We start from the raw sequence: 23293 nt of genomic DNA, 5'->3' as shown, positions 1-23293 counted from the left end.
GCCATGGGAAATACAGGGTTACAGCAATATGGTAGGAGGGAGGATCTGGGTTAGATGTTCTTCGGAGGGTTGGTATGGACACAATGGACCGAATGGCCTGCTTCCAGACTGAAGGAATTCTATGATTCTATGAACTGTTTTCACGTGGTCTGGATGTGTCCACTGAGCGAGGTTGGGATCCTTTCTTTCCCATTTATCCACTACTTTGGATGTAGTCAAAAAATCTTATCCGTGGTTCCTAATGGTGTAAAGTTAGGAAGAATGGAAAATTTATAAGAAATTAAGGGCATATTAATTAAAAGGAGGAATGTGAGAGATTGTAGGAAGCCATAAACAGTATAGTGCAAAGATCAGTTTGGTTTGTGATGTAAAGAAGGAGGATATTTTTGAAAAATAAATTATGAAGTGAACATACTTTACATGACCAGAAGCATAGTAGTGGTGGAAATGAAGATCCTTGGATGCAACAGAAATATCTTGGGGACAGATGTAATTAAATCTTGGTGAATTTGGCTGAGTGTAGAAGAGATTACGAATGGGAAAAAAAACGGACTACAGAATGTAAAAATAAGGAAATGTTCAGTTTCTCCAAGGTCTTAATTGGCCTACATTAGAATACTTAAAGAGTCTGGATCCCAGTCAAAATGTCTTCATTTAAATATTCCTATCCTTTTACAAATCCCTCCCTTGTCTTTGCCCCCTCTACCTCTGTGGTATTCTTCAACCCCACAATCGTTCCTGGCATTGTGGTTCTATCATTCTCACCTCTTAGGCAAGCCCAAAGATAATCCCTCCTGCACTGGTGGCTATGGCTTCAGCCACTTAGGAGCCATGCTCTGGAATACAACTCCTACATTTCACCAATTTGATACTTTACTTTCCTTGCTTAATACACTTGTTAAAACCTCCCTTTTGACCAAGCTTTTGACATAGTACTTCCTAATTCTGATTGGTATCATACCTTGTCTTGTCCTGTGTAGCTCCTTGGAGTATTTAAATATGTTAAAGGAAAAATTCAGAACTCATGGAAAGGGTATATGCAGATTCATCAAAATGAGAACATTCCTTCTGTCATGGTGAAATGGGATTAAAAGGAAGACTGAGTCAGAAATTAACCAACTTGTTTTTCTACGAAATTCTGAAGTAGATTTGTCCTGCCAAGTATCTAAGAAAGGGATCAAACTATTCAGTTTAAGAAGAAACATTCTTTTGGTTAGTGAGTTTTGGGAAGTTTTGTACCTCAGTTTGAGGTTCTGCATGTAACTTTGCTTGCTGAGCTGGAAGGTTCGTTTTCACATGTTTCGTTGCCATACTAGGTAACATCATCAGTGACCCTCTGGTGAAGTACTGGTGTTAGTGACCTTTCTATTTATGTGTTTTGGTTTCCTTGGGTTGGTGATGTCATTTGTTATGGTGATATAATTTCCTGTTCTTTGATGTGTTTGAGAAAAAGAACAGGAAATGACATCACCATAGGCAATGACATCACCAACCCAAGGAAACATGAACAAATAAATAGAAAGTGAACACTAACACCAGTGCTCCATCGGAGATCACTGATGATGTTACCTAGTATGGTGATGAAACACCTAAAAATGAACCTTCCAGCTCAGTGAGCAAACTTACGTTCATTCCTTTGGTTCTTTGTGTGCATGTGTACATCTGTATGTATACATGTGTATATATGATGCATTTTTGTATGTGAAATCTGCAGATGTTATAAATCTGAAAAAAACCTGATACTACAAATAATCAACATGACCACCTGTTGAGTATATCAAGTGTTTACCATTTATACCTTGTCGGTAATAAATGTATCTCTTCAAGCTCAGCAGCATTTTGAGGTTGAGAAATTCAAATCCTTTTTTTGGGAACATGTTCCTCAACTGTCTAGTGCAATTTGAGTTAGTTGTCGAAAGCTGTCAGAAACAGATTAACAGTAATTTTATGGGCAGTAACATCATCGTGTAAAGGATAATATCTCAGGGATCTACTGTGCTGTTCAAAGAACTGGAGGAATACAGAACATCTTCAAATCAATCGGTAATAAAAACTGCAACATCCTCTCCTAAGCCAACATGCCCAGTATTGAGGGGCTAATCATTCTAGAATTAGTCCCGTTGGACATGACATGTCATCTGTCTGTCTGATTCTGTTTGGATTGGAAATCTGCAGCAGGAAACTTCCATACATTTGGCAGAAAGACTTCATGTATGTCTTAAAGCATCCTTGAAGTGGGTTGACTAACTTCAACCCATGCATTAAAATATTCCAGAACTCACTGGTTTCTTGGAGGGTTCCAGTCGGTTGGAAAACTGCTAATGTGACACCTTTTTAAGAACGGAGGAGGGCAGAAAGGCAGGAAACTGTAGAGCAATTAGTCTCGCATCTGTTACTGGGGAAAATGCTTTGTGACCATTTTTAAGGAAGAAATAGCAGAGTATTGAGAAAAGCTCAGCATAATCAAACTGAATCAGCATCTTATTGTTAAAGGAAAATTATTATATCAATTTATTAGAGTTTATTTGAGAAAATAACAAGCAAAGTTGATTAATGGTAACCAATAGATAGTGTCACTGGATTTTCAGAAGGCATTTGGCAATCTACGACACTGAAGTTTATCACACAAGATAGGAGCTCATGGTATCGGGCTTATATTTTAGCATGGATTGAAAATTGGGTATCACATAAAACAGATCAAAATGAATTGATCTCATTTAGGTTTGAAAGACATAACCAGTGAGTGCCACAAGGATGAGTCTTAGGGCTTCAATTAATTACAATCAATATTAGTAATTGGTAAGAACGGGCAGCGTGTAACATGTCCACATTTGCTATTGAAAGCAAAATACGTGGGAATGCTTGTTGTGGTGAGGGCATAATGAATCTTCAAGGCAATATAGAAAGGGTGAATGAGTGTGCGAAAACTTGGAGGTAAGTTTTAATGTGGAAAAATATGAGGTCTTACACTTTCACAGGAAGAATCAAAAGGCAACCAATTATTTAAATGGAGGGAGACTCATAAAAAATGCAGTGTAGAGGCACCTGGCTGTTCGCATGTCTGAATCAAAACATTGGCATGTGGATGCAGTCTGTAATTAAGGCAGATGGAATTTTGGCCTTCATTGTGAAGGAGTTGAAGTTTACAACAGGTACAGTGATCACAGTGTTGGTGTTGAGTAAGACACACCTGGAGTATTGTGTACAGTTTGGCCTGTGTATGTCAGAAAAGATATACTGGCAATTCAAAAGAGATTCATGAGGCTGATTTCTGGATAAAGGGGTTGACTTAGCAAAATGCATAATCAGGTTAAGATTTTATTCGTTAGACTTCAGAAGAGTGAGGTGTGGTCTCATTGAAACACAGAAGACTCTGAAGTGGCTTGACTGGGTAAACATTGAGAAGACATTTCTACTAGCGGAGAAGTCTTGAAGAAGGGGTCACATATACAGAGCAAACATAGAACAATACAGAGCAGAACAGGCCCTTCGGCCCTCGATGTTGCGCAGTCCTGTGAACTATTCTCAGCTCGTTTCCCTACACTATCCTATCATCATCCATGTGCTTTTCCAAGGATTGTTCAAATCTCCCTAATGTGGCTGAGTGAACTACATTGGCAGGCAGGGCATTCTACGCCCTTACCACTCTGAGTAAAGAACATGCCTCTGACATCTGTCTTACCTATCATTCCTCAATTTGTAGTTCTGCTCTCTCGTACAAGCTGACGTCATCATCCTAGGAAAAAGGCTTTCACTTTCTACCCTATCAAATCCTCTGATCACCTTTCATGTCTCTATCGAATCCCCTCTTAGCCTTCTTCATTCCAATGAGAACAGACCTAAGTCTCCCAGCCTTTCCTCAATAGACTTACCCTCCAGACCAAGCAACATCCTGGTAAATCTTCTCTGCACTTTTCAGGTGCTTCCACACCCTTCCCGAAATATGGCGACCAGAAGTGTACACAATATTCCAAGTGTGGCCGCACTAGCGTTTTGTATAGCTGCAGCATGATATTGTGGCTCTGGAACTCAATCCCTCTACCAATGAAACCTAACACACCATATGCCTTCTTAATGGCACGATTAACCTGGGTGGCAACTTTCAGGGATCTATGTACATGGTCTCCAAGATCCCTCTGCACATCCACACTACCAAGAATTTTTTCCATTGACCCAGTACTCTGCCTTCCTGTTATTCTTCCCAAAGTGCATCACCTCACATATAGCTGCATTGAACTCCATTTGCCATCTCTTAGCTTAATTCTGCAGTTTACCCTGCAACCTGTAACATTCTTCCAAACTGTCCAATACTCCACCGACTTTAGTATCATTTGCAAATTTACTAATCCATCCACCTATGTCTGTGTCTAAGTCATATAAAAATGACAAACAGCAGTGGTCCCAAAAAAATACCTTGTGGTATGCCATAGTAACTGGACTCTACATGGTTTTGTCAAAGGCAGATCATGTCTCACAAATCTGAATTACCTGGGTCAATTCTACTGCCCTTCTTGAATAAGGGCACAACATTTGCAATCCTCCAGTCCTCTAGTACTAAATCTGTAGACAATGATGACTCAAATATCAAAGCCAAAGGCTCTGCTATCTCCTCCCTAGCTTCCCAGAGAATCTTCGGATAAATCCCATCCTGCCCAGGGGACTTGTCTACTTTCACTCCTTCTAGAATTGATAACACCTGTTCGTAACTAACCTCGATCCTTTCTAGTCTAATATATCGTACCTCATTCTTCTCCTCTACAATATTCTCCTTTTCCTGATTGAAAAATAATGAAAAATGTTCGTTTAGCACCTCTCTGATCTTCACAGGGTCCACACACTCAACTTCCCACTTCTGTCTTTGACTGGCCTTATTCATACCCTAATCATCCTTTTATTCCTCACATACCTATAGAAAGCTTTAGGGTTCTCCTTTATTCTATTTGCTAAAGACTGCTCATGTCCTCTCTTTGCTCTTCTTAACTCTCTCTTTGCTCTTCTTAACTCTCTCTTTGAATCCTTCCTGGCTGATCTGTAACTCTCCATCGTCTCATCTGAACCATCTTGCCTCATCAACTCACAAGCCTGCTTGTTCTGTTTAACAAGAGATGCAATTTCTGTAGTAAATCACAGTTCCCTTACCTTATTACTTCCTCCGTGCCTGACAGGGACATACCTATCCAGGACACGCAATATCTGTTCCTGAAACAAGCTCCACATTTCCATTGCCTGCATCCCCTGTATTTTGCTACCCCATTCTATGCATCCTAATTCTTGCCTAATCGCATTATAATTGCTCTTGCCCCTCGATAACTCTTGACCTGTGGCATGTACCTATCCTTTCCATCGCTAAACTCAACATAACTGAATTATGGTCACTCTCTCCAAAGCGCTTACCTACAACTAAATCAAACACCTGGTGTGGTTCATTACCAGATCCAGTGTGGCCTCCCCTCTTATTAGCCCTTTGACATACTGTGTCAGGAAACCCTCCTGTACATATTGGACAAAAACTGATCTATCCAACGTACTAGAGTTATAGCATTTCCAGTCAATGTTGGGGAAGTTAAAGTCCCCCATAATGACCACCCTGTTCCTTTCACTCCTACCCAGAATAACTTTGCCAATCCTCTCTTCCACCTCCCTGCAACTCTGTGGAGGCCCATAAAAAAATTCCAAGCAGTGTGACCTCTCCGCTCCTGCTTCTAAATGCACAAGAATGTAGAATTGCGACACTTGGGAATTTCTTCTCCCAGAGAGTGGTCAACCTCTGGAGTTCTCTTCCTTCCTCAGTTGTGAAGGTTCGATCACTGAATGTAATTGAAGAGTAGGTAGCTTAGACTGTGAAATATCAAGATGTTGGCATGAAAGAACTTTTGAGGTCTGATGCAGATCAGATATGACCTTGTTTAATGCTTGGGAAGCTTGAGGGCTGAATGGCTTCGTGTTTCAATTTCTCATGCTTAGAACCCAAAATAAAATCCTAACATTGAAATCATTTAACATACTAACTGCAACAGATTGTTGGCTTCTTGAAAAAATCTAGTAATGTTGGTAGTATGTACAGATAATCTTTGCGCTCTTACACATTTACATCGGATACCATCTGATATCAAAGGGGATTTCACAAGTTGGCTTTCCAGTGTTCCCCAACCTAGTTTTTCAAAGGCACTCTTTGAACCCTGCAAAAAACATAGAATCCTTCTTCGAGTGTGTGTTTAAACTGAGTTGTTCAGAAATGTAGCAAAGGGCTTGCACAGCACACTAAGCTGAAGCCATGCATATTTTATTAGTCTGAAAGGCTTGATTTTGTTGTGTCTTCTGTTATCCATTAATACCAGTAAAATGCAAAAAACTTGAGTTTTGTAGTGTTTACTATTTTTTTGATTCTGTACCCCTTCCACAAAATACAAATTAAAATATGGTGTGAAAGGCCAACTTGGGAAATAAATCAACCAATTAATGTAGAAGTGCAAAAATCTGTAGATGAAGACAAAAAACATCGATTTTGGACTAAAGGAAAATGGTAGCTTTTAAATATGCTCTCATTAATCACTGGAAGCATAGCGATTTCTAAATGGTATTCTTAGCAATAAATGGCTGGCTACTCAATTAAAGTCAGTAAGCATTACTCTCTGAACAACTGTATTGTCAGCAGTTGTTATGTTGTTCAAAGAAACATTAGATTAGTCACATGGATGGAAAAAGTGCAAATAAATCGATTCTGTGGAACTTCAAGCCTTCAGTGTGTATAGTTCACGAAGTTCAATGGTATCAACAGCAGATGCATGCTGTTTTGTTATCCTGCAGTACACTTCCTTTGTTTGAAAACACAACCAACAGGTTATAGTCCAACAGGTTTATTTGGAAGCATTAGCTTTCGGAGCACAACCACCTGATGAAGGAGCGTCGCTCCGAAAGCTAGTGCTTCCAATTAAACCTGTTGGACTATAACCAGGTGTTGTGTGATTTTTAACTTTGTACACCCCAGTCTAACACCGGCATTTCCGAATCCTTTGTTTGAGGTCTTGTGATATACCAAAAAGAAATTCCTTCTATACCTGTTAATGCCCCATATTTTCTTTGAATCCTGCACGTGCGTCATGTAGTTTCTCTGATTGGTTTCTGAATTCATAGTGCACTGATGTCTTGTCAATCAGCACAAATTTTAGATTATCTGTGGAGACTGTCCCTTCATTTTGATTACCTTTTTCCTGTTATGGGACAATGTATGTTCTCCATTTGCAGTCAAATACAGAAAGCATAATGAGGCTTGGGAATTTTTAGTGTTGGAAATTGTTAAACTAAATCCCTGGCATGATGGAGGCATGCCACGTGTCCTAAATAAATCCCTGTGGAGACTTGTACCAAAAATGCAGTGAATCAGTTTTGTTTGGATGACTTGAAATGCTATGGCAGTTTTTCATCAGAGTCACCAGGCTCTATACTAACTCTGCTTTCTTGTCCCAGATGTTGCCAGAGCTGCTGAGTTTCTCCAAGTAATTTCTGTTTTTGCTTCAGCTCTTCAGCATCTGCAGTTATTTGTTTTATTTTATTATTTCAGCTTGGTTCTCTGCTGTGGTCAGGTAGATCAATTGCTGGGTGTCTGGTTTGTGATGCAGTGTGATACCAACAGTGTGAGTCCAGTTCCCACACCAACACTTCCTTCCACCTCTATCATGGGAACATGTCTTCTCTGTGTCTGAAGTGTTCGCTTTGAAGACCGCCCCCCCATTGTTCACTTATTATTTTCCTCCCAATTTGTGAGAGGTAATTGAGCCAAATTCAGATTTATCCACTTGGAGATTTGTTTGCCATTTTTGCCATATGATGATTTGTAAGAGAGATGCTTAATAGATTTAAAAATAAAAGAGACCTATTCTTGCATTCTTCAGAAGTTTGAAAAGTCATTATGTGAATTAACAATTTTCTTCAATACCCACTTGTTAGTTTGATTGTTGAAGTAAGCTAAAGGAATCTATAATCTATAATGTTGGAAAATCCTATAATCCCTGCTTGTCTGGAGTGAACAGATGGAAGAGACTAGAAGAGAGCGAGAGAGATGCAAAACACGAAAGTCATGAGCAGCCAGATTTCCCAAAGGGAAAGTGGTGAAGGCATGAGATGACAAGATTGCAAATGCTAGATGAAAAGTTAAAATGGCTTTTGATTAAATAAAGCAAGACAATCAATTGTTTTTGTGTGGGGTGCCCTTTATTCTACAAAATTGTGGGCAGGTAAGCTGTTGTTTGACTTAAGTGAATTTGTTCATAATGACTGCTGAGCATTCAACTGCAAGACAAAACAACCATTTATTTGCATTGAGCCTTGACTCTGCAGTTTTTTTGCTTGGTTTCCTTTTCAAGGCTGCAATAGTCACAAAGCAATGCATATAAACTTCAAGAAATGCAAGGTATTTAGGTCATTTGCAGGAATAATTGATTTCTGATCTGAAAAAGCATGTGTAGTTTATAGAATTCTAATATATTATGGGTGCCTCATTAAGAACCTCTTATAATCCACAAAGAAGAACTATTGCCTTATTTTGCTTGTAACAGTTCTCCAAAGTTCGTCAAATGTGACTTGCCTTTTGAAAATCCATACAGACTGATACTGGAGAACATTTGCTTCAATTGCTTCATCTTTGAAACTCCATTTGAATTAAACACTTTTTTTTACTGAAGTGGCACAATTTGGCACAACAGGTGGTTTGCTTGCTTTGGAACCAGTAGTTGTCACTCAGATGGTGAAACACACATTCACCCTGATCACAGTGATTGCAATTCTAAATTTACAGCTTTGTTTACAAACTCCTCCATATCCTGGCTCCACTCTATTGCTGTTATCTTTTTCAGCCCTACAAACATCTGAGCTCTTTCCGCTCTCCAGTTATAGCCACTTGTGCATCCCTACGTTTCATAGTTGGCCAGATGCCCTTTCTGCTTCCTCAGTGATTTGCTCAAGAATTGCCCCTTAAAGCTTCCGCTTCTCATTATCCTTTCCACCTCTCTGAGAGGCTGTTTTAAACCCATCTCTTTGGCCAAGATTTTGGTTACCTGAATTTAACAGTTTCCCCCCAACATGACTTTGGATCAAATTTTAATTTATAATGTTTGTTCATAGTACCTTGCGATATTTTACTGAGTTGCAACACTCACGCTGTTCATGGAGGAAATACCTCTTAGAGAATGGGTACTGATATTTTTTTAAATGCGAAGTCATTCAGTAGTTAGCACTCCTGCCTCACAGCACCAGGGTCACAGGTTCAATTTCACCCTTGGGTGACTGTCAGTGTGGAGTTCGCACATTCTCCCAGTGTCTGTGTGGGTTTTCTCCCACTGTCACTAAGATGTGTAGTTTAAGTGGTTTGGACATACTAAATTGCCCATAGTATCCAGATATGTGCAGGCTAGGTGGTTTAACCACAGGGTTACAGCGATAGAGTAGGGGCGTGGGGGGTTGGTCTAGATGGGATGCTCTTCAGAGGGTCAGTGTGGACTCAATGGGCCAGATGGCCTACTTCCACACTGACTCTATGATTAACAAGTTGCACAGAATCTGGGAGAGATATGTTGAGTTAAAGTTTTCATCTGGATTACTTTACTTCTGGATTTGTGTTCAACAGTTGGGACTTTTGAAAATTGTAATTACTTTTTGCCTTTTCTTCCCTCTCACTCCCTTAACACTACTCCTTCAGTTGCCTTATTTCTCTCTTTGTTACATTTGTGATTCTAACTTGTTAACCTAATGGTGAGTGACATGAATTGACCAGCCCCAAATCCTGCACCATTCCATGATTTCCAGTCAAACTGCAGGCCACCAGGAGTACTGGAATATCTTTGCGGTCCTGGGCTTCCCCTTTGCATAGTGTAATGGAGGGAAATTAGAATTCAGGGCAAGCCAACAGCTCTGCCCCCATCTCAAGTGAAGTTTTTTTCCTCTTTGATCAAGAGGGAAGGATGCTGGCTGTTCATTGCCTGTGCACAAGTAACTTAATTTGAGGGAACAGAGTTGAGCAACCTGGGTGAGAGAGATCTTGAAGGCGTTCTGATATCTGGTTCTTCTCCTTAGGCTCTAAATGTTGAGTAGCTGGGAAATATGTTTTGTTCAGTTTTAATGTAAACGATGTGTATTTATCACTAACCAGAAAACTACATGTTATTTTGAACATGGTAATCTCTTCTGCTTCCATTAAGAATGGGAAATACTTTTTAAAAAAACACAAGTGTAGCACTGAACAAAAAATAACACTTGCAAGTCCAAGTTCTGTTCTTGATTTTTGTTTACAAAGTTCAGCCAATGCAGACTAGACTATACAGACAAATGGTAAGAAAAACCAAACCCTGGAATGTTTTGTTATATCATTAGAAGGGACATATAAATATGTCAATAGTATGATGTCATATCCTTGATAATTATGTTCATCTTTGCTGTGTATGTGGTATAACTGGCTTAAAAAAATGGAGTGGTTTTAAAAAAAAGCAAACTTGTTGTATAACCCATATTTTCATTCTCAGCTACTTTGCCCTTGATTTGATTAAGAAAAAATGGCTGTGTTACTTACAATCTGATCTCCTGTAGTGCTGCAGCCATGTTCCTGTTGCAGTATTTGCTGCATGGTTTTCCCTCAGCACCCATGGTCTCCATTGCTGCGTAGAATTGTGCTCAGAGCCAATTTTACCACAAATGTTACATCTGATTTAACTGCAAGTTTCATCAGTGGGTCTGGTTTGTTCTCTTCAAAAAAAAATTGTTGAATTTTGCCTGTCAGTAAAGATTTTGTACTGTCCTTGGGTTTGTCCAGGTTTGGGTTGCTTGGCCTCACAGTGATTTGTTCAGTTATCCAAGGTCAATAATATTTTAACTTTAGTCTGCAGTTATTTTGGAACTCTGTTAACTGAGGTAGATTTGGAGGAGTGCAATATGGTGCAAACAGAGACTTCAACTTAAAAAAAAAGGGTAATGAGTTTGGGGCTAGATGTAACACTTGAGAATAGTTTGAACTGTGGCACAGCTCTCATGCTGTACTGTATATGGCCACAAGTATCTAATAAATTAAAAGCTGCCATTTTGGGAGGTCCAAACACCATGGAGGAGCAAAGGGCAATGTAGACCTTCAGGATTATAACCAATGAGTATCACTAACTGGCAAACAGATCTGGGGTAATTTAGTTCCCAGTATTTATTCATTAAGGTTAGAGGAAGCAGGGTGAGCACAATTGAACAGCAGGCAGCCTTCATTAGCTGGAGAATTAGATACCCAGTCTGACCAGAATTGCCTTAAACCTCATTTGAAATTGTGAATTCAAAGCTAAATGGTATTTAATCTCAATGTATCAGACATCTCAATTAACCATTGCCATAGCAGTGAGTATTTCAGGGAGGAGCCTTGGTTAAAATTATGGGCAGTGATCTATGGAGTCAATTTAAGAAGGTCTTTGGAGTTCGAACTGAAAGTATCCAAGTGGTAAGTCCTGAGTTCAGCAAGCAGGTGTTTGAAATGCAATCATGTCAAAGTGTCCTCTTAGCTGCTGGATTGAACCATGTGCCACATGCACTGTAGGCAACAGTGACCTTGTGATGAAAACTGTGCTGTGTTGTACACACCAAATAGAGAAAGAAAGACTCTGAAGGACTTTAAAAAAAAGTAGATGTGCACAATAAGTACGATTAGAAACTCTAGGCATTTCTGAGGAAGCAGCACCAAGCCAGAGTGCACTGAAGCCCATGCTTAAGTTGGACTGCCAACAACATGATGCACTTAAGGAGCAATGGAGGGTCATTTAGTTTGGGGTTAGTGGAAGAACGCAAAGCAGCCTGTTTGATCGGAACCCCCATCCACCACTTGAATCCTTCGTTCCCTACATCAACAATGCACAGTGACGCTCACACATATGAAATGGAAGAACAATGTACTGCAGCAACTCAGCAAGGTTTCTTTGACAAAAACTTCTAGACTCATGACCTCCACCAGCAAGAATGGTGAGGTCATCAGAGACACCACCTATTGGCTGCCTTCCAAGATTGGAATTTTACTGAGGCTAAAAGCTTTTATCATGACATTAAATGACTGGTTATAGACTTCTATAACTCTTCATTAATGTGCCAAGTTACAAATTTTTAAACTAAGCCTGTACCAGTGTGACTTGTGATAATTTATTGAAGTACATCTGATGTAACCCGTACAACAAATGCAGCTTCATTCTAGATTTTGCTTCTGAATAATTTTCCCCTTTGAAAAGTTTTGCCTGCCTGCTTACTCACCCTTCAAACTGTATCACATGTTGACAGTATTAGCATCTGGATCATGGAATTTCATGGGCACCAGATGCTTTTGTCCTTTTAAATATCACCTGTTCTCCTCCGTGGGAATTCAGCCCTTCAAACATGTCCAAGTCCTCTTGATCTTCTTTGCATCTATCTCATACCTCCTTTCTGTGTATTCTTATTGTATTAGCACCTTTTGAAGTATTACATCCAAAACATTTATCGTGAATACATCCCACTCAATCTATGATCCTTGATTTGGAGATGCTGGTGTTGCACTGGGGATGTACAAAGTGAAAAATCACACAACACCAGGTTATAGTCCAACAGGTTTAATTGGAAGCACACTTGCTTTCGGAGTGTCACTCCTTCATCAGGTGATATCACCTGATGAAGGAGCGACGCTCCGAAAGCTAGTGTGCTTCTAGTTAAACCTGTTGGACTATAACCTGGTGTTGTGTGATTTTTCACTTTATGATCCTTGAGATTTTGTTTTATTATTTAATGGATGCGGATGTCACTAATTAGGCCGAGAATTTGTTCAACGTCCCTAAATGCCATGAAACGGAATGGCTTGCTAAATCAGATCGCAGTTAGGAGTCACCCACATTACTGTGGGTCTGGAGCTCATGTCAGCCAGGTCATGTAAGGCTGGCTGATTTACATCTCTCAAGAACATGGGTCATCTAGATAGGTTTTCATGTCATTCAATGATAGTTTCATGATCACCATTATTGAGCTTAACTCCCATTTCCAGTTCTTTATTTATTGAACTTAAGTTCTGCTAGCTACTATGGTGGATTTCAATCCATTGCCTGGGTTTCTGGATTACTAGCCCAGTGACATTATCATTAAACCTCCCCTCTAATCGCAAAACCCAAACTTGAGAGTGATTTTGTTTTTATTTTACTTACTGCCCATTAACCATTTCTGAATCCTTACCAGATGTTATTTTTCTTCACTTGGGTCAGGTGAAGCAATTTTACCTGGCTCAGAAAAGGCCTGTTCTGAATTGTCACAGGCTTGAAATGGAGAAAAATGAAAAAAAAACATTGAATGTCCGGAACATAGCGATAGGAAAGCCCTAAATAAGAGAGCTGTTTTATATTTGCACTTAGCACTGAAGTTTGCCAGGTAACAATGTCTAACTTCCTTAATGAATCTGTGGATATTGTTTTGGTGTTATGATTCATAGAATTATTCCAGTGGAATAATTTAAAGAGGCTGGTTTATTACTCAATTACTCAACTATAACACTGTCAGTTCATTCATGGAGCCTGGATTTCACTCTAGCCCCAGAATACTAAAATGAAGGATTCTCTCTGAAGAACTGAGAGAGTTCTGTAGGAAATGACTTCCGTGCAGTCAAATACAAATTCAATTAACAACAGTAAGTCCATGAAGATAATGGAAACGTCATTGTGGAATGAGGGTGTACTTAATAAGTTATGATGAGGCACTTTGTCAAATAGAGAGAACGCCCTTCTGCACCTGACAATACTTCATTGAAAGTTTGTGATGCAATGGCTATACAAATTAGAAAATTCAATTTCCTATTTAGAATATCTTAAATGTGAATTTATTTGTTTTGAAGAAATTTGTCTCCAATTGAGCTATCTGCTTAAAAGGACTTTTTTCAGAAAAGTGCTTTCCCTATTTAAAGCTATTTCTCTTTCTATGATTATGGTTTATTGTGCAGGAGTATAGAGCAGAATTGGGTTGATTGCCTTTTATGGCAGTGTCATATTTCGTGTGTGTTCTATAGAAAACTTCAAGCACGGAAAATAAAAGTTTTTAATCTTGGACTCATAAAAAGTGAAGCACAAAAACAAACAAATTTGGAAAGAGAACATACATTTATAAAGCATGAAAAGAATGTGTGGATTGGTTGGATCATTGGCAGATGGCATGAATTGAAAAATGCCAGTCTTAACGGTGAAAATAAAATTCAGCACCTGGGGGTCTCTGAATGGTCAAGGTCTTGTCATGGGACATACAACAAGAATTGCCCTTGTCTTCTCACTGAAAAGATACAATGTATGGATAAGTTTGTTTTTGTCCACATCCAGCAAGATCTTGTGTGTTAATAGGGACAGCCTCTATGTAAATGCAGTAGACTACCATAAGCACTGATCTTAAATTGGTATCTAGTGTAATTCTTCGCACAGTCAGAATTAATTTAGAAAAAATGTGTTCTGTAGCAGAATCATATCCAGTGTTGGATTTGGTATTCTGAGGCTTGCAAACATCCATGTCGTTGCTCATTATTGATAGTTTATTCAATACGCAGATACCTTGCAGATACCTCCTCCTACCGTCCCCTTGATCATGACCCCACCCCCCACCACCAAACCATCATCTCCCAGACCATCCATAACTTCATCACCTCAGGGGACCTCCCATCCACCGCCTCCAACCTCATAGTCCCACAACCCCGCACCGCCCGTTTCTACCTCCTGCCCAAAATCCACAAACCTGACTGCCCCGGACGACCCATCGTCTCAGCCTGCTCCTGCCCAACCGAACTCATCTCGGCATACCTCGACACGGTCCTGTCCCCATTAGTCCAAGAACTCCCCACCTACGTTCGTGACACCACCACGCCCTCCACCTCCTCCAGGATTTCCGCTTCCCCGGTCCCCAACGCCTCATCTTCACCATGGACATCCAGTCCCTGTACACCTCCATCCCCCATCACGAAGGACTCAAAGCACTCCGCTTCTTCCTTTCCCGCCGTACCACCCAGTACCCTTCCACCGACACCCTCCTTCGACTGACCGAACTGGTCCTCACCCTGAACAACTTTTCTTTCCAATCCTCCCACTTTCTCCAAACAAAAGGAGTAGCCATGGGCACCCGCATGGGCCCCAGCTATGCCTGCCTCTTCGTAGGGTATGTGGAACAATCCATCTTCCGCAACTACACTGGCCCCACCCCCCATCTTTTCCTTCGCTACATTGATGACTGTATCGGCGCTACCTCGTGCTCCCACGAGGAGGTTGAACAGTTCATCCACTACACTAACACCTTCCACCCCGACCTCAAATTCACCTGGACAGTCTCGGGCTCCTCCCTCCCCTTCCTAGACCTTTCTGTTTCTATCTCAGGCGACCGAATCAACACGGACATCTACTACAAACCAACCGACTCCCACAGCTACCTGGACTACACCTCCTCCCATCCTGCCCCCTGTAAAAACGCCATCCCATTCTCCCAATTCCTTCGTCTCCGCCGCATCTGCTCCCAGGAGGACCAGTTCAAAATACGTACAACACAGATGGCCTCCTTCTTCAAGGACCGCAATTTCCCCCCCGACGTGGTCGACGGTGCCCTCCACCGCATCTCCTCCACTTCCCGCTCCTCCGCCCTTGAGCCCCGCCCCTCCAACCGCCACCAGGACAGAACCCCACTGGTCCTCACCTACCACCCCACCAATCTCCATGTACAGCGCATCATCCGCCGTCACTTCCGCCACCTCCAAACAGACCCCAGCACCAAGGATATATTTCCCTCCCCTCCCCTATCAGCTTTCCGTAGAGACCACTCCCTCCGCGACTCCCTTGTCAGATCCACACCCCCCACCGACCCAACCTCCACTCCCGGCACCTTCCCTTGCAACCGCAGGAGGTGCAACACTTGCGCCCACACCTCCCCCCTCACTTCTCTCCAAGGCCCCAGAGGAAACTTCCATATCCGCCACAGATTCACCTGCACCTCCACCCACATCATCTACTGCATCCGCTGCAGCCGGTGTGGCCTCCTCTATATTGGGGAAACAGGCCGCCTACTTGCGGAGCGATTCAGAGAGCACCTCTGGGCCACCCGGACGAACCAACCCAACCAACCTGTAGCACAGCATTTCAACTCCCCCTCCCACTCCACCGAGGATATGCAGGTCATTGGACTCATCCACCGCCAAACCACAACAACCCGACAGTCGGAGGAGGAGCGTCTTATCTTCCGACTGGGAACCCTCCAACCGCAGGGGATGAACTTGGACTTCACCAGTTTCTTCATCCCCCCTCCCCCCACCTTGTCTCAGCCGGATCCCTCCAGCCCGGCACCGCCTTCCTGACCTGCAGTCTTCTTCTTGACCTCTCCGCCTCCATCCTACTCCGACCTATCACCCTCACCTTGACCCTCTTTCCACCTATCACATTTCCAACGCCCCTCCTCCAAGTCCCTCCTCCCTACCTTTTATCTTCTCCTGCTGAACACTCTCTGCTCATTCCTGAAGAAGGGCCTGTGCCCGAAACGTCGAATCTCCTGTTCCCTGGATGCTGCCTGACCTGCTGTGCTGTTCCAGCAATAAAGTTTCAACTTTGATCTCCAGCATCTGCAGACCTCACTTTCTCCTGATAGTTTATTCGCCAATGTACCACTCAAGGAGGCTATTGACATTGCATTAAGTCAATTTATCATTGCTAACTAGATGTGACACTAGTTTCTGTAATTAGTTTTACGGAACTCAAAACATTTGTTAAAAACAAACTCAACTAAATAAGTTACTATTCCCAAATACTTAGTTTTGCCATGGGATCCTCTCTAAGCCCAGCTTGTGCTGACCTCTTTGATTACCATAAACAGCATGCCTTGGGTGGAGTATCCGCTAATCACCTATTGCCTACATGCTTCACATAAATAGATGACATGTTTTGTGCTCATTGAATCCATAGCTGCAAAGAATTCCTTTACACAATATAATTAATTCCATGTGCTCAAACGTAGCAATGAAATAGAGCAATCAAATGAGCTTCCTTTGCTCAAGATATTTGCTGAGAAAGCTGCCAGTTGATAACTTACTACTATCCACAGAAAGGTTACATTCACCCATTAATATATATGTTGCCATTCCTACAGTTTTACATGCTATTAAATCAATCTTATTGGCAACAGTGTGAATAGGGCCCTAGTTATCTGCACAATGTGTAAGTTAGATGCTGATTTAAGGTCAAAGTTATCTGATTTGATAATGGCTACTTTGGATTAAACCATCACTCATGGTATATCTCAAACTCACAAATGATTGTTTGGCCTCCACCTTTGGTCCTGAATGATGCCCAGTCCACTTCAAATCACCTCGGAAGGAAAGGTGTTTCAAAATTCCAAACAAACCTTGGAGCTAACATGTTGTGCCAGTACATGCATATGGTTTTCTTGATTTACAGAATGCTGCTGCCAAGCCCCCCAAAAATATACTTCCTACCCTACATGAGTAATATGAATGAGTTTATGTCAGTGTGATGCCAGGTATGCAGCCATATGTCCCAACAGCTGGCAGACCGTATCAGACAGCATGTTTTGTAGATGTTGGTATGCCAATTTATTCAACCAGCTAGTATTTATAAGTGTCAATACCGTATTCAAAATTGGATGTGATTTTGTTATTGGACAGCATGTGCGAAAGAATCCTGACTCTGCTAAAGTATATACCAGAAACCAATTTGAGATGAGTGGTGAGGTGCACAGGGTAATGCATTTGTCTGTACTTGACGATACATTGTGAAATGAGTCATGGAGACTACCAGTCCCTGCTGCATTTCCCATGGGAACACCTTGACCATCAGAGTCTTCCTGGCTGGTCTGAGTTTTGTTTAGCTAATTAAAGTTTAGTGTGTCAGTCCTGATGGATCCAACATGAAAAGCGTTAACTTCTTGTTTCTTTTCAGCAATGATAAAATTGTATACTGCCAATCAACCGGTCACCTAGAATATATTTAAAATATGTATACTTTAATACATTCGTTCAAAAGGCAGTATATAAGAAATAGCATCAACTTGATTCTAAACAGTAGAATCTGCATCCTGAAGATTTTCTTTGTTTTCTTACAATGCAAAAATGTCATCAATAATCACTGGGACAGCTGGTGCAAACTATGTGCAATTTGTATTTGGGAATTTAAACTTGTTTACTTTTTGTGAATCCTTCCTAAATGCAATTATTTAGTTCAGGATCCTTGAGTGAAATTTGACGTACTGTTTAATGCCAACTCGTGAGTTGAAAACCTCTAAGGAATACCAGGAAAATGCAATAAGTTCTGACTCACAACTGAAACACTCATACTTAAATGTGCTATTCAAACATACAATTACTTACAATTAAAATCAAATTCTGATTGTGTTTTTTTCATTTCTGCTGGGATTGTAGATGCCTATAATAGTTGGCGTTGTTTTCTATTAATCTCTTTTTTTTTTGTCTTTTCGCCCAGGCTGGGAAACCTTTGATTGAAGATCTGTTCACTGACCTACGTGATGGAAGAAGGCTTCTGGAACTTCTGGAGGGTTTTGTTGGCCATGAATTAGTAAGTACAAAAGTTACATTATTCAAAATTCTGCTGACCTCAGCAGCAAGCTCAAAGCTTTTCTTAATAAAATATAAATGAGTATTGTTTCCACTTGAGTCATGTAATCTTAAAATGTGAACAAACTAGATCTTGAATAGTACTATAATTCCCATTCTTTGAATGCAGTTATGAATTTTAAGAACCTTCAGTTCATTGCTTATTAAGTATGATATTTTAAGATTCAGGCTAGGATTTGTCATCCTTATTCTCAAATGGTAATGTTTTCATTTTCAATTAAGCCTTCATAAATCATTTAGGCCATGTCTTCAGCTTTTACTGAATCAATATCGAATTTTTCATAAAATTAGTATTGGTAGTTATTTAGTGGTAGTGGAAGCTGCTTTGAGGAAGCTGTTTAAGCTTTGCACTGGTGTCAATATATTTGAAATCAATGGTAGTAATCTGTGGAAAGTTCGTGTGAAATCTTGCAGACATTTCTGTAGTTATTTTAAATTACTCTTGTAATTGCCAAGACCTTCCTGTCCAGTTGGTGAGGAAGGTACCACTCTGCTGAAGATATATACGAAACATGGTAAAAAATGTGTCTGCATTTTCTCAAATAAAATGTATCTTCCTTTCAGGCACTGTAATGCACCAGCTGCTGTCAGCAAAGTATATGAGGGGTCACATGGTGAGGGAAGGAGAAGTGATGAACAGAAGATGGATAAAAGGATTGTTAGACATTTTTATATTTGTTGCCCTGCCGTTGTTGTTTATTTGTTGCCTTCTATCTTACTCACTGTTAAAACATTGTTTTGATGAAGCAATCCATCTCATGAGGTTAAAGAGAGCTCCTGGAGATTTTGTTTAAAGCCTAGTGTTCTGAAAATCATTTGTCTTTTTAGAATGATGTTTACCCATTGTTTTGCAGGAAGACTGCTGCAGATTATATTTACCAGACCTGTCACGTGTCAGAATTACCATTGTTGAATTTTGTGAAAAATATTTCATAAACAATTAATCATCAAAGTTTGACTTTTTCTTAAGATGAATTACCAACCTTTCAAGAAAGAAATATTATGCATCATTATTGCAAAAGATCCCTTCTATTTATTTTGGTTATCATTGAATTTCATTTAATGTAAGTAAAGGTATGATTCAGATATCTCCAATCAGTGTCCTCAACTTTCCTTCTCCCTCCCTTCCTTTCTCTGTGCATGATGCAAAGAACACATTTTTCATGTGGCATTTTTTATATTGACTGGACAAGCTGTGTACAGTCAAATGTATTAAACTTGAAACAAACGAGTTTGATTACTCGTTTCATGTACCTGTGTCCCAATTGTGAGCTGTTTCTATGCCATATGCACAAGTCATCGGAAAATAACTTGAGCATTTACAGACTTATTGTAAACATAGGTGTCAATTTGCAAATCAAACATGCTCTGCAAAGACTGTAAAGCCTAAACATTTGAAAACTACTCAACTGTTTCAATTGTTTCTGTCTTATAAAACTGGTACAATTTCTAATTATTCTGGCACATAATCTCTGCTGTAACTTTGGAAAATATGAACTAATGCCAACCTTCATGCAGATGCCAGGCCTCTTTGTGCTGAAGGCCACTTAAATCACTCAGTTTGTTCTCCAGTCACTCATTGATCAATTCACTGAGTCTTTATTACCGGATGAGTCCTTCGCTCGAATGTCATTTTATTTCCTCAGCAGTGGAGAAGTGAGGTGAGAAGTTAGATGCTGTTCAGCTGCAGCTCTCTCTCTCCAGCTGATGGAAGAAGAGAGAAAAAAAATCAAGATTTTTCTTCGGCAATTATTTATTATTCCTGTCTATTTATTGCTTTAGGCAAAAGAAAAGGGATGCACAAGAGTTCACTCCCTGAACAATGTCAACCGAGCTCTACAAATTTTGCAAAAGAACAATGTAAGTAGTTGTGTTGTTTTAAATAAACTGGTGGAGTTGGTTGATGATTGGACACGAGTCACCAAGTTTAAAACTGTGATAGGACATTGTTTGATGGACTGCCAATTCAAACAATTAAGTGTTTTTCTAAGTATGTGTTACAAAATATATTCCCAAAAATAAATGTAGACCGCTGTTCCAACATTTATGATTAAACTGACACAACTTTCTCTATTTTCCTCATTTTTTTGGGCAACTATAATCTCAGCACCAGCTCTGGTTGAGACAATTGGTTGCAGTGTTGTTCTCTAACTTACCTGTTAAAGATGCATGAAGTCAGTTTAGGATTGGAATTTAATGGTCACTTTCTCTTCCTGCAACCCCGCTCCAGAGAATCTCTGGTTCCTGTTCAATGCTCTTTAAAACTGTAAGACTTACATTGAGAGCTGTGGCATTGAAGAACTGAAAACGTGGAGGTGATTTTAGTCTCTTTATTGTTGCACTAATATGAAACAAGATGATATCAGGTGAAAACTGAAATTAGCTTTTTACACTATCTGCAGAACTTAGCCTAACTTGGCTGAGTTAAAAATTCTTTGTGGTTGGAAGTCCTATTTGAAAGAGGTAAGAACTTCATGGATAGATGAAAATTAAAGTTGGATGTCAGCATTCGTTTTCCAGTGGGGAGTGACAATTTGTTTGACTAGTGCAAACAATTGATGGGCTATCAGTTGCTTTTATTAAAATTATGTTGTGGGTTTGATATTGTTATTGTACCAATTAATATTTTATTAAAGTCTGTATTGGTTATTTTATTCATTTGTCATAAACCTTGAACTATGAATGTGTTGACCATTTTCGACTGGAAGAATATTCATTCTGAGGCTTTGTTGCTACATGGATGGAATGACAAAGTTATGTGGAATTTTCAGTGCAGGAACAAGCCATTTGACCCAGTGCCATTATGCTCCACATGATGCTCCTCCCAAGTTATTTTGTCTAACCCTCAAGTTATTTTAGCTTCCTAATATACCTTAGTCATCTACAACAGCTAATACTACCACATTGCCTCTGAGAGTCATGGTCAGAGGTCCCCTTAACCACCTAGCCATTGACTCCAGCCATCTTTTTGGCAACTGTCTCAAGCTAGATCAAACACTAATGTTGCATTTGACCTCCAAGATGAGCGTCCAAGCACCTATCTGCACCGTGACTAAATCCAGCTATTTCCACTTGGTTGCACTGCCCAACTGCACCTGTCTCAATCCATCTGCTGCTGCCGCCACCTTTACCCATCTCTATGCTTGACTACTCTAGTGCACTCCTGGCTGCTCTCCACATTCTACTGACTGTACATGCCACGTAAAATTTCATTGCTGGCATCCTTAATCCTGTTTATCTATTAATCCTGGGCTGATTGATGTATGCTGGCTCCCGATTAAGCTATACCTTAATCATAAAACTTGCTTTTAAATACCTTCATGGTATAGTCCTTCCCAATCTGGAGTTTACTCCATTTCCACAGTACTAACATATCTGCTAACAGCAACAAAATCTGCAGATTTGTGCGTATTGTCTTGCGAGCTATCATGGCTCTATAATTCTCCAGTGAGGTTTTCTGTGCTGTTTTCACCTGTACAAACTGACTGCTTGGAAATGAGATCTCAGCATGATCAGTCATCCACAAGAAGCCCGTGAAAATCCTAGCAGAATACGATGCAGCATATTTTGAAATCCCCTGGCAGGCAGTCCGATGCCGCCATCAAAAACTGTGCAAAAGTACACATTTTAAAGAAAAGTAGCAACAAATCTGGATATTCAGGATGCTCAGATGTGAGATGCTTCTCTCTAGTTAGTTCTTCCTTTGGCATTCCATTGGCACATGTCCCTGCTCATGCGCTGCTGGTTCAGTGGAATCTTGCTTAACAGAAAATTCCTTAATAGAAATAATGGGGCCAGTGGGAAAAGCGGGGTTAGGGACAGGCCCACAAAATATATCACTCACCATCGCTCAAAAAGTCTAACACAAAGTATAGCATAGCCTGAATGAAGGTTGAGATCATAGTTATTAATGAAACAAAATTACATTTAACATGGTACATTTAAAAAATGTAAGAGAGCTGCTTTCTGTCCAGTACCCCTCTCAGAAAGCTGCTCTGTCCGCAGCTGACATCGGCACATGTGCTGATCTAAGCAGGCGAACTGACCCCCACTGGAATTGCTCTATTGTGAGCAAAGGTAAGCATTCTTGAAAGTACCGTTCCCTAATTCTTCAGCCACATTAAAGCCAAATCGCGCTGTGGAAATGTGCGCTATGCCAAAACAGTGACTGATGGCACTCTAAATGATGCGAAAGAGTTTGAATGTAGTATTGCTGGTGCGCCCTTTGTCAATCATGGATAGTTCCCTGTCTTAGCAGGTTGTCATATTAGGAAGGTCAGCACGTGTTGATTGGAAGAAGAGATGGGTGAGAAAGATGCTCACAAATCTCTGCTGCCGCACCAAATTTGCCACTGCTGATGCTATTTATTGTTTTTCCCTCTATTTCAACTTCATGAGGAGATGGGTCCTCTTCCACACTGGTGTGCTTTTAGATAATCTCCGAGGTTTCAGGTCTCCTTTTACCTTTTCCAAGGATAGTGGAACCAGGTAAATAATTGCCTTAAACACAATCCTTCAGTATGCATAATGTTTAAAGTTGCTTACCACATTGAGGTACTGTGACCATTAGAAATAAGTTGAGTATTGAGCCAATAAAATTGGGAGCTGGTGCATTGATGATCTCCTGGTAATTCCTGTGAGCTATGGGAAACGGAAGAAAATAATAGG

General features: G+C 40.4%; 1 protein-coding gene across 11 annotated transcripts in view; it reads left to right on the top strand.

The window, feature by feature from the left end:
* The window catches only part of dmd (dystrophin), a 2003576-nt gene that overhangs the window by 531979 nt on the left and 1448304 nt on the right, over positions 1–23293 (top strand). For all 11 annotated transcript variants that reach the window (XM_087992890.1, XM_087992895.1, XM_087992900.1 and 8 more), the window contains exons 3-4: positions 18474–18566; positions 20408–20485. In XM_087992890.1, coding sequence (XP_087849016.1) covers positions 18474–18566; positions 20408–20485 — 171 coding nt within the window. The remainder of the gene's footprint in view (positions 1–18473; positions 18567–20407; positions 20486–23293) is intronic.

Source organism: Chiloscyllium plagiosum, unplaced genomic scaffold, assembly GCF_037043375.1.
Source record: "Chiloscyllium plagiosum isolate Xiang-an unplaced genomic scaffold, Cpla_swu_hap1 HiC_scaffold_12, whole genome shotgun sequence".
In the NCBI taxonomy this organism is placed as follows: Eukaryota; Metazoa; Chordata; class Chondrichthyes; order Orectolobiformes; family Hemiscylliidae; genus Chiloscyllium; species Chiloscyllium plagiosum.
The sequence above is the reverse complement of the archived record's forward strand: the minus strand, read 5'-3'. Positions and strand labels throughout refer to the sequence as shown.